Source organism: Leptonotus elevatus, chromosome 20 (assembly GCF_054856555.1).
Source record: "Leptonotus elevatus isolate MCC_2025b chromosome 20, RoL_Lele_1.0, whole genome shotgun sequence".
Classification (NCBI taxonomy): Eukaryota; Metazoa; Chordata; class Actinopteri; order Syngnathiformes; family Syngnathidae; genus Leptonotus; species Leptonotus elevatus.
In genome coordinates, this window is record NC_141258.1 from 8,494,036 (window position 1) to 8,506,768 (window position 12,733).

The 12,733-nt window shown below is 39.3% G+C and overlaps 1 protein-coding gene across 2 annotated transcripts in view; it reads left to right on the plus strand.

Moving 5' to 3' along the window:
• Positions 1-12,733, plus strand: part of wnk4a (WNK lysine deficient protein kinase 4a) — a 34,650-nt gene that overhangs the window by 12,279 nt on the left and 9,638 nt on the right. For both annotated transcript variants that reach the window (XM_086064150.1, XM_086064151.1), the window contains exons 3-12: positions 2,673-2,845; positions 2,921-3,141; positions 3,221-3,378; positions 5,893-5,981; positions 6,059-6,278; positions 8,671-8,992; positions 9,233-9,363; positions 10,652-10,725; positions 11,536-11,671; positions 11,757-11,873. In XM_086064150.1, the coding sequence (XP_085920276.1) occupies positions 2,673-2,845; positions 2,921-3,141; positions 3,221-3,378; positions 5,893-5,981; positions 6,059-6,278; positions 8,671-8,992; positions 9,233-9,363; positions 10,652-10,725; positions 11,536-11,671; positions 11,757-11,873 (1,641 nt within the window). The remainder of the gene's footprint in view (positions 1-2,672; positions 2,846-2,920; positions 3,142-3,220; positions 3,379-5,892; positions 5,982-6,058; positions 6,279-8,670; positions 8,993-9,232; positions 9,364-10,651; positions 10,726-11,535; positions 11,672-11,756; positions 11,874-12,733) is intronic.

Here is a 12,733-nt window from a genome sequence, read left to right on the forward strand (position 1 = left end):
TATATATATATATATATATATATATATATATATATATATATATATATATATATATATATATATATATATATATATAAAATCAAGTAATCATTTGGAGCCATTTTTTTAAAATGTAAAACTGTCCAAATCCTCTGATTTCAGCATATCAACTGTGACTGATTTCTGTAGTCCTTCATTTAAAAAAAGAAAGAAAGAAAAGATTATTAAAAAATGAGGGGAGTCAGGCAATTAAAAGTTTGAATTGTAATTAATCGAATGACTTCACTAATTAACGCACGATTAATCACAAATGTTATATCTGTTCTAAATGTATAATGAAAAAAATCGAGGTTTTCATACTCTTGTTAACAAAAGTGGAAAAAAATGTTAAACTAATAGAAATAGTTTAAATGGATTTTTGACGTCTATAGCCGTCAATGGCAGTGAATGAGTTAATCAATAAAATCAATTAACCACCCAGCTCTATCCTCAACAGTCTCACCCATGTCGTGCCGCTGACTTTAAGGAGGCCTAATTAGATTAGGTTAGAAGTTCCAAACATACCATTGCTCAACACCTACCTGTATGTGTGTTACTGAACATGTCGGCTACAATCTGCCGCCGGTAAGATGATTTTTTATCTCTCTCTCAGAGCTGGCCTCAGCTCCAGGAGGCCCTCCTGACATTTGAGAGACACTCGGGCAGGTAGCGAGGTGGGGGAGCGGGGTTTAATCGACTTGATTGTAAGTGCAAACACATACTCGGAAATGTTTTTTTTTTCTTCCTAGAATTCATCCTGAATGCAGGATTCATGGCGGCGAAGTCTCCTGAGATGTTTCCGCTAAGCTCCTAAATTGCTCCATTCAGGGTACACGAACGAAGGACAAGAAATGTCTTTGTCCGTGTGGCGTCATTGCAGTGTTGAAGTGCATGTATGGATTTTTGGTGGGGGGGCCTCAAACCTGTAATGCCCCTCCGTCTCCTCCTTTTTTGGAAAATTGCTGCGATTATGCAATCGGGGTTGGATGAGCTTGTGGTTTCCACTGCTGCTGGTAATTAGCTTAAGTAACAGCCATTTATCAAACCACTGTTTGTATGAGTTATGTAATCATATGCACCCCCACGGGTGTTCGCTTAAACATGTTGACACTGTGGGTTAACTGGGAACATATGCTAACTTGCAGCGCGAGCGCCTTTGATGTTGGTGTTTCATTGTTGCATGGTTTCATTACTTCGCTTTATTTCGTTGGCCCAGTAGCCTAATATTACCTAAGTCATTTAAGAGATCATATGAACAATTTGACTAATAAGAATAGTCTGGTTGCCTCAGTTCAGCTCTTGTGGATTACCATGATCTGTATGACTGAGAATCTACACAAACAAACAAACAAACATTTAGTGTAGCATAAACATTTTTTTTTATTGACAGTAAGTTAGACTAAAGATGTATTCTGTGTTCAGCAAATTGATATAAAATGTAACGCTTTTACCAGCCAAAATAGTATGTAAAAGTAGATCGTGAGTGAGTGTGTGGATCCATGCTATGTGTTAGCATATGCTAAGCACAACAAACAAACAAGAAAACAAACAAACATTTAGCTTAGCATAACTTTTTTTTTTTATTGACAGTAAATTATACTAAATATGTATTCTGCGTTCAGCAAATTGTTATAAAATGTAACGCTTTTACCAGCCAAAATATTATGTAAAAGTAGATAGTGAGTGAGTGTGTGGATCCAAGCTATGTGTTAGAGCATATGCTAAGCACAACAAACAAACATTTCGCTTAGCATAAATATATATTTTTATTTATTGACAGTAAGTTAGACTAAAGATGTATTCTGCGTTCAGCAAATTGTTATAAAATGTAACTCTTTTACCAGCCAAAATAGTATGTAAAAGTAGATCGTGAGTGAGTGTGTGGATCCATGCTATGTGTTAGCATATGCTAAGCACAACAAACAAACAAGAAAACAAACAAACATTTAGCTTAGCATAACTTTTTTTTTTTATTGACAGTAAATTATACTAAATATGTATTCTGCGTTCAGCAAATTGTTATAAAATGTAACGCTTTTACCAGCCAAAATATTATGTAAAAGTAGATAGTGAGTGAGTGTGTGGATCCAAGCTATGTGTTAGAGCATATGCTAAGCACAACAAACACATTTAGCTTAGCATAAACATATTTTTTTATTTATTGACAGTAAGTTAGACTAAAGATGTATTCTGCGTTCAGCAAATTGTTATAAAATGTAACGCTTTTACCAGCCAAAATATTATGTAAAACTAGATAGTGAGTGAGTGGCTCCAAGCTATGTGTTAGCATATGCTAACCACAGCCCCAGAGCCTTTGATGTTATTGTTTATGAGGTTTTGATGTCATGTAATGTTATTAAAAGATCATACTGTACAGTTTCCTATGTTGTATTTGCTTTTATTTTATTTTTGTTTTATTCTGTTGTTTGCTCCCATGCAAATAAGATTAAGACTCTGTTCTCGATTGCCATATCTGGATAAATAAAGGAAGGTAAGCTAAATAAAATAAATACATGTAAACATTACAAGCCTTAATATAAAAAAATAAAATAAATCGTAAACATTACAAGAAAATCATAAACAATGATGCCTTTTGTCTCCAATGTGGGCTAAGTGTTAACCTATGCCTAATAATAATGCCTGTGATGTCGCAGACTCGTAAGCTAACCAAGGCGGAGCGTCAGCGCTTCAGCGAGGAAGTGGAGATGCTGAAAGGCCTCCAGCATCCCAACATCGTGCGCTTTCACGACTCGTGGAAGTCGACCATGAAGGGCCACAAGTGCATCATCCTGGTGACGGAGCTCATGACATCCGGCACGCTCAAGACGTGAGTACCGACCCACCGCGATTAGCCAAGATGGATCAACATTGAAAACACAATGTCTTTTACTTGTTTCTGTAGCTATCTGAAAAGGTTCAAGGAAATGAAGCTGAAGCTGCTGCAGCGCTGGAGCCGTCAAATCCTGAAGGGGCTCCATTTCCTGCACACGCGCACGCCGCCCATTATTCACCGCGACCTCAAGTGCGACAACATCTTCATCACCGGGCCCACCGGCTCCGTCAAGATCGGCGACCTCGGCCTCGCCACGCTCAAGAGCGCCTCCTTCGCCAAAAGTGTGATCGGTGAGCTTGTTGGACGGAAAAATGACACCCGACCTCTGCAGCTTTATGGACAGAAAGTATCTCTTCGCCACGTTGACAGGAACGCCTGAGTTCATGGCGCCCGAGATGTACGAGGAGAAGTACGACGAGGCGGTGGACGTCTACGCCTTCGGCATGTGCATCCTGGAGATGGCCACCTCCGAGTATCCCTACTCTGAGTGCCAAAACGCTGCGCAGATCTACCGCAAAGTCACCAGCGTGAGTAGTGGAGCCCCCATGTGTGTCTGATGTCTTAAGTAAATGTCAGAATTTCCTCACATGAGGAGACAAAGCAGCGTTGGCTTAGCAGGATTTCCATGTGTGCGATTGTGATCCTTAAATCTCATCCTCTCGTCTTAATGGTAACTTTGTGTCAGTCAACTTATGGACAGATGTCACTGGGCTGAACGCGGCCTTTCGCCAAGGCCAAACGATAGCAAACGAATCATAACATTCCACTCTAACGTGAAAAAAACATGAAAACGTAATCACATTTTTATATCTGTTCTAAATGTACAATAACAAATTCTAGGTTTTTATACTCTTGTAAACAAAAGTAGAAACAAATGTTAAACTAATGAATTGTTGACGTCTATAACCGCCAATGGCAGTGAATGAGTTAATAATATAATTTTGTCGTTCTCTAAATTTGAATCTTTATCATTGGATTTTTGTGAGGCAAAAAAAAAAAGATTTGATTTTAGCCCAACCCTAATATGACCTCTGTCTGTTCTCAGCCAAGTAATGTACTCCATTTTGCCGCCTCAAGATTGCTTTTTCCTCCAATGTCTCATTTTTGTGGTTTTCAGTGGAGAAAGATGATTTGACCTATCTAGCTTACTAAATTTTGGTTTCGTTTGTAGAATTCTGCCCCGTGTGTATTATTATTTTATTTGTTTGCATTGCCACACTATCTGACTTAGTTAATTAGTTAGTAAGTTGGTTTACACAGAAGTTACTTTGAGTTACTTTGAGTTACTTTCAGTTACTTCCAGTTACTTTCAGTTACTTTCAGTTAGTTAGTTTCTGTGTAATACCAACTAACTAAAATTTGTGTGTACTTGTGAACTTTGTTTTGCACAATCATACTAACTGAAAGTAGTTTTTTGTCACTAATCACTAAGTAAGAGTAATTTAGTAATATTTTGCATAATCATGATTCATATGAGCCAAGCATCTAATGTGACATGAGTCATGCTAGGTGCTGAGTTTATGACGTGCATTAAAATGACAAAAAACACTGGCATAGTGACGTCAAATGTCTGCGAATTGGCGCCGACAGCACGACGGGGCGGGATTGATGTGTTTTGGAAAATTGTGTCCCGGTTCACCTATGCCGCAGAAAAGGCGTCTGTTTGTCCACGGTTACATCACATATGCAAAGTTAGAAAGTGTTAAGTGGACGATGTCGGCGTGCGGTTCCAAGGTAGCGGCGTTAGAACGCCGGCACGGTTTCCCGCGCACGTTGTAATGTTAAATTGCACACCTCATAAACGAATGCCAGCGTGCCGCGGGGAGTCTATAGCGCTAACATGACACCAGCTGTGGGGGTGGTTGCCAAGCAACTTGCCCCCACAGGCCATATTATTAGGTACACCTGCACCATCTAATGAAGGGTTGGGCTTTGTATGGCCCGTGTGTCAAATACCGTTAAATTTGTTAAATTTATTGTAAATACATTGAATGTAGCTTCATATATTTATTCAGCATGTATTATTTATGTTGTTGTGTAAATACTTAATTAAAAATAATTAATTATATTTTTTAATTTGCATTATTTTATTAATATTTTATTTGATTTTATTAATTTAGCTCACTTAATAGTTTTTTTTGTAAAATAAACAGATTTATTAAACATTTCACATTTATGTTTTTGTTAAATAAAAGGTTGATTAAAATGTATATTGTTTCGTTCCATTATTTATTTCTCTTGTTACACTATACTGTAAATAAAATGGGAAAAACATTCATAAAAAGCAAATAAATATTTTATGTGTACATTTAATTTTTATGTTTATTTTATATTATTCTCATCATTTTTGCAATGATTAAAAAGTACTTATTAATAAAATACAATGAAATCAGTAATTCTGTACAACATTTTACTTTGTAATGTATTTATTCAGTTATCTCATCCACAAATTACCCTTTTTTTTTCTGACACAAAAATATACCCAAAACAAGTTAGCATATTAGCTTGTCTCCAAACAGATGATGGAACCGCACGTCGCGCTACTGTCCGATAACAACACGCCGAAAACCAATTGTTGCTGTGTTTTGACTTCACCTCAGCCTGCTGCTGCTCTGCGGGCCGCAGATCTTTTTGACCTCGCCACCTCCTCCGCCTCCTCCTCCACCGCTTATCTGCGCTTCAGCAGGCTGCGCTAATCGAGCCGCATTCTCGTGATAACGCTTGGGAGAAGAAGAAAAAAAAACTCCCTTGCTCCTCATGCTAGTGTGGCTTTGAGGTTTTCCACAGGAGCTTTTTTTATTTTTACACTCCAGATTGGAAGCAGCAGTAACTAACAAATCAATGTAGTATTTTTATGCATTACGTTACCGACGTCGGGCAGCACAGCAATTTACTTTTAAACTCGAAATTGTCCATAAAGGATGTTATCCAAGTTTAGTGCTTAAATAACTAAGAACAGATTTAGTAATTCTGGCTTGTTTTGTGGTTCTTGTCCTTGACTCTCTCTGTGTCTGCACTGAATTTATGCTACACGCATGCAGGGCATCAAACCTGACAGCTTCTACAACGTGAAAGTGCCCGAGCTCAAAGAGATCATCGAAGGCTGCATTCGCATGAACAACGACGAACGGTACAACCATCCTGCCTCCCTCACCTCACGACATCACATCTGCTCGCTTCTAAGCTGTCAAATGAACGCTGTCGTAGGTACACCATACAGGACCTGCTGGAGCATCCCTTCTTCCAGGAGAACCACGGCGTGCACGTGGAGCTGGCCGAGGAGGACGACACGCTCAAGTCGGGCCTGAAGCTGTGGTTGCGTATGGACGACACCAAGAAGCTCCACGGAAAGTACAAGGACAATAACGCCATTGAGTTCCTCTTCGAGTTGTACAAGGACGTCCCCGAGGAGGTGGCGCAGGAGATGGTGAGGAGCAGCGACACGCAGCCGCAAACCCACAATTTAATTTGGGGGGAAAGTATATCTGTAAATTTGAATTAATATAAAAAAATAACATAAAAATGGGATTATATATAATCCAAATATAAAATTGTAGTATAATCTGTAAAAGTCCCTTTAAAAAAAATCTTTAAAAATATTGTTTTGTCTTTTTCTAATTCTAAAAATATTTTAATATTGCAAATTGTCAACATCTTGTGCATTTGTTTTCTTTTTCTTTTTTTATCTGAAATATATATTTTTGTTCCTTTTTGGATTTAAAGGTACGACAAAGAAAACTTTTTGATTAAATCGACAAATTGTGTGTTTCATTTTCTTTGATTTGTATCCGAAAACACCCTATTTCATGTTAATGATTTAAAAAAAACAATAGATTTTATTTTTTAAAGGTGCATTGTGCTGTTTAAAAAGATAATATTAAAGCGTTTTCTACTTCCATGTTCCACCAATGCCCAGATGAGTACGATATATATTTTTTGTTTCTTTTAGAAGGTTAAAATATTTTAAAATGAAACTAGGATTTTTCAGTATTTCTTCTGTATTTTAATGTTTTAGGTGTTTTTCAAATAGTAAAAAATATATAACTCGTTCTCGCATGAAAAGATTAAAAAAAAAAAAAAGAATCTTTAGGATTATTTTACCCAAAAAACACAAAAATATTTTGGTGAGATTAAGTCACCATTTGTTTTGTGTCTTTTTTTTTTCTTTTTTTTTTACTTCTCCATTTATTGTGTGTATTGGATTTTTAGTAAATCAAAAACAATGGAAAATATTTTGGGTATTTTTTTTTAGGGAAAAATAAAAACACAAAACAGACTTTCAAATGAAACCAGTACATATACAGTAATTTCTAGATTATAAACCGCTTACTTGCATTCGACCCTGCGACTTAATACAAAGGTGCGGCTTATCCATCAGATCACAAGGGAGCGCACTATAAAGGAAGCGCAAGAGCGTCAGGCAGAGCAAAACAAACCAAGTGAGCCCAAATACAGTAGGAGAGACAGAACGAGAGAGAGACAATTTGCACCCAGGAAAGTAGCAGGAACATTAAAACACCTGCGCCTTACAGTCGGGTGCGGCTTATATGTGTAACAAACTCGAGTATTCCCCAAATTTGTCTAGCGCGGCTTATAGTCAAGAAATTGCTGTACATCTTTCAGCCGTTATTTTTTTCAGAAAACCTTTTTATTTTTTTTATACATTTTTTTTTTAAATTTGGATTTAAAAAAGAAACTATAATTCCTTACCCAAAATAGGATTGTTTGGCCCTGGGTGGAGTATTTGGCTTCTATTTTGGGATTTTTCATATTAAGCAATGTTCCGTCAAATCATAATCGATTTTTGTAAAGCTCCCGTTCCGTTGCTGCGTGCTTGTCGCCCGTCACAGCAGTGCAGCCTGTTATATGTTGTTGAGTTGTTGTGACAGCTAATGCGAAGTCTGACAGGCGTGAAGAGAACACTCCGTGTCGCTCAAGGGCAAAGACCTTTTTTTCACTGGAAAGAAATGTGAGTCGGAGGGAGCCCTTTAATAACGCCGTGGCCGTAGAGGTGACTTTTAATGAAAAGCATTCGCTTTTCATCGAGATTAAATTTCTAATCAGTACGCGGATGTCGTAATGCGACTCGGCTGTTGAGAGGCTGCTCGGGACTCGATGTTCCGCTCGGCTCGCGCCAGCTGCCAAAACGCCGCTCGGTGGGACGTCACACGACCCGTCCACGTCACAGTCGCGTCCGTCCATCAGTTCAGGCTATTAACTCATTCACTGCCATTGACGGCTATAGACGTCAAAAATTCATTTGAACTATTTCTATTAGTTTCAAAAAAAATTCCAGTATGAAAACCCCCCCCCCAAAAAAACCATTTAGAACAGATATAAAATTTGTGATTAATTGTGAGTTAACTATTGAAGTCATGCAATTAATTACAATTTAAAAATTAATTTAAAAATATTAAAATAAAAATTATTGTCTAACGTCCCTAATTTTTAATAATCTTTTCTTTTTTTTAATTAGGGGCATCAGGCAATTACATTTTTTTATTGTAATTAATCACATGACAACTAGTTAACTCAAGATTAATCCCGGATTTTATATCTGTCTAAATGTACAATAAATTGTTTTCTAGGTTTTCATACTCTTGTTAACAAAAGTGGAAAAAAATGTGAAACTAATAGCAATAGTTCAAATTAATTTTTGACGTCTATAGCCGTCAATGGCAGTGAATGAGTTAAAAATCACTTTGACAAAAAATTGGAGGATCTGTGTCTAAACATGTTTCCTTACATAATAAGCATACACATTGAACTGTTCAATGTTTTGCCCTGACCATGTGTGCGTCCGTGTGCGTGTTATGCAGGTGGTGCTGGGCTTCGTGTGCGAGGCCGACTTCAAGCTGGTGGCCAAGGCCATCCGGGACCGAGTGACGGCCATCAAGCGCCAGCGGGAAAAGCTGAGGCGGCAGGCCGAGGAGCAAAGGCCACGTTCGTCCTCCCCGCAAGTCGGCGATGTCGCGGCGGCAGACTCCCCCGCGCCGCCTCCCCCCTTGCCGTCCCCCCTCCTGTCCCCCGTCACCAGCTCGGCCGACTCGGGCGTCAGCTCCGGTTGCCCCGCGGAGACGGAGGAGCCCGAGGCCGACCAGCACTTTCACATCCGCCACAACAGCCTCTCCTCGGCTAATTGTGCGTCTGCTTTACGTAATGCGCCTCGCTTGTTGAAAACACGCATACACAATCATCAGCTTGTGACTGACACATGGAGCCATGTGGGAGGCGTGAAGAACTCAATGTTTAGCCTTAAAAAAAATGCATGCAAATGTTATATCAGACTGAGAAAGTCAAGCTCGAGGTCATCAAGTGTGTCTTGTGCATCTGTGTGTGTGAGCGTCACATGCTAACGCTGTGTGTGCTTTGTTGGGACAGCTGACTGCGAGACGGACGGCGACCTGAGCTCTTCGGGCCTTCAAGACCCCCTGGAGGCCACACCCCCTACCTCCTACGCCAACTCCCCGACCACAAATGGCTTCCCCGTTCCGGCCCTACGCTTCCCTTCGGTGAGTGGGCCGACATTGGGTACGCAATTTCACATCCAATTGTAAAATGCTGTTAAAAAGATAATGCTCACTCGTAGAAGTAATATCCTTGAAAAAAATCCCATATATTTTCTATAAATATATATATATATATATATATATATATATATATATATATATATATATATATGTGTATATCCCTTTAGATTAGAGCTGTCAAAATTAATCGACAACAATTTAAACTCATTTGCTCCCAAAAACGTATAAATTTGTTCTATTTTAAATGCAGTTCCCAAAAACGTATTTATAATTTTTTTATGTTTTATGCACTTAAGAGAACGCTTGAAGCACAATGGTAGTTATTACAAAAACGGCCAGCAGGTGGCAGCAGAGTATAAGAGATCAACCAGGGCCATGTTGCAAAAAAATATATATATATTTTTCCCAGTGTTTTAAACAGATTTGTGAATAATGATGTAACTTAGCTCTCTTCTAATGCTAATTGCTGCAAAATGGGAATAGATGAGAAAGAAGAGACTCTAATCTTTCTTTTGGTAGGTTCCATGTTTTTATAGCACACAATATTCTGTGGGCCTTGCTAAATCAGTCAAAATCCAATAAAACAGCCGGGAGCAAAGGGGGTTGCTTCAGTGAAAATGGCTGGGAGTGAATGAGTTAATAATCAAGAAATTGTTTAGAGCCATTTCTAATTTAAAATTGTCCGAATCCTCTGATTTCAGCATATCGATAGTAATTGGTCACTGGTTTATGTAGTCCTTCATGAAAGAACACTAATTATCTTATGTGTTAAATCAAAATAAGACATTTGCAAACCAAACCGGTAACATAGTACAAGATGAATCCACCTTTTCTTTTTTATCATTATATAAATACGGAGTACAAAATAAACATCAGTCACTGGTTAATAAACAATCAGGGGGGAAAAAGTGCTTTTATAATACGCTTTAATGCAAAATTAAAATAAATCTGATTAATCGATAGAATAATCGATAGATTGCAAGAACTGAAAGAGGCCACAGTAAAAGCCCGGGCAAGCATTTATATGGGTTATGTCACCAAATATGAGGTGTTTTTCTTTTTAAATAGTTAGTTTAATAATGTCTGTTCCGATACTTTTGCTCACTTGAAAAGTGGGTGGCTTCAAACAATCTACCCTGACTTGTTTTACACATCTAGATGTAAATACCATGAAATAAAAGGTGGTCTTTTGATTTGCCGTTCCAATACTTTTGGAGGTAAACGTGGCGCTGCGTATGAAGCTGAAATCCTTCTCCTTGCGTCTTGACAGAGCATTGCCGTATCCAACAACATGGAAACTGTCAAGCCAGGATCTCAGAGTGGCTTGAACTCTCCCGGGGACAGGTACGCAAACCCCTCGTCCACATCTGTCCATGTGCCACAAAAGGCTGGAGGCAGGGCGGGACCCCAGGTGGCTTTCCTTAAATGTGGAAGGATTTTGCGGGGGGTTGGCCTGCAGGGAACGTTTGCGGGTTTGCAGAATTATTAGCTGTAGGTTACTATGGCTCAGTTGGAAAAGTTGCTAAGCAATGCAAGTCAGCTAGCAATGACGGAGACATATTACATTTATTTACATTCAATTTGCTTAAGTCCTTTTCCATTTAGCAGATCATCAATATTTATTTTAGAACATTAAAAAATATTTCCCGCGGCATGTAGGGTCACTCATGATGCTTACATTTAATTGGTGTTATGACTATAAGGGGATCTTTGGGGGGGGGGGGAGGGTTGGGGGGGTCACTTCTCTAAGAAGTCCTTGGGCCCAAAACGTACAGGAAAAATAGTAGTCGTAACTTGAAAGCTGGAAGAGTCAGGGCTAAAGCGGAGGCTTCTTGCCAAGTCCATAAATGTTTGGGCAGCCCGCGACGCAATTAGCCTTGGCGAAGGCTATTTAAAAAAAAGAAAAGAAAAAAAGAAGTACACGGAATGTTCTCCTCGCTTCTCTGAAACCTAAAACGCGTTTATTGTGTTTGCTTAACACACACTGGACAGACACCATATCCTCACGAGTACATATTTGTTTGCTTGTTTACGCCTGAACCTCCACATGCTACCAAAGACAATTTTGTAGGATCTTGGGACAGAAAGCAGAACAAATCCGAATGTCTAATTTACTAAATGAGTAGTCCCCGTTGTGTTTCTTCTCCATTTCAGCTACTCCTCGGACGTGACTTCCGGCCTGAGCGACGGTTCCGAGGGCGTATCGGAGAAGGGCGAGAAAACGGTCGCCAGGCGGACCGCCGCCAAGCTTTTCAGGAGGCGGGTACGCTCCAGGCTGCGCATCACCGGGGTACGATGACATCGCACTGCGCGCGTCCTCTTAGCACTTTAGCCTCACCGCTAATTGCATGTGGTCCCCCTGAACTCCCCTGCAGCTGTCCGACAAGGTGGACCGGGTGGTGGAGTGTCAGCTGCAGACGCACAACGACAAGATGGTGACGTTCAAGTTCGACCTGGACGGAGACAACCCGGATGACATCGCTGCCGTCATGGTGGGTGACAGACAAACTTCCGTTAATTCGAAGTGAGGTACACACTAGGACCCGACCTATTAATTGGCTGCCGATTATTGGCCTTCAGCCAAAATAATCGGTCAATTCATTATTTTCCCCTTAAAACGTTATCATCGAAGAAAAAAGAAGTTTCCGACGCTGCGACAAGTACCCTGAATGCACCATTTTGCTTGCGTAGGATTAGCAACGAGCAAGTGTGTAGCGTATGTTATTCTGTTGTCCCTAAGCGTCCTTTTAGCTGTTTAATGACACCCCAGTTGGAGGTAACTGTAAAACTATAAACACACGACGATAAGAAATACATCCACTGTATATTTAAAAACAAAAACATGCTTCGTTTTTAAAACATCGCTAGCCTAGCGCTAATGCTAAAAGCAAAGGAAGGATCCCATTCAAATGCTAACAGGACGTTAGCATCGACTTTGGAAGTGTTTTGCTGTGGGAACACATACCCACAGGTGAGATAACGCTACGCAAAGGCACAAATTCTTCCCAATGTGTGAAATATGAGTCCAGTCCAGTAATTTTCAATTACTTGTGTACGCCAGGGATGCAAGGCATCACACTGCCCTCAAGAGACCAAAACGCACAGGAACAGCCAGTGTTTGTTCTTACTGTTTTTTCAGTTGCTATTATTTTAGTTTATTCTATTCTTATTTCACTTTCTTATTGTTTTATTTTGTCATTGTCCTTCCAAGTTATATTTATATAAGTTGATATTTCAAGAATTCAAAGACTTTCTTTCCTCATTTTGCCAAAAATCGATATCGGCCTAAAAAAAAAAGAAAAAAAATGTTATCTTAAACTCAAGAAAATCACACTTAATACACCACAGGATA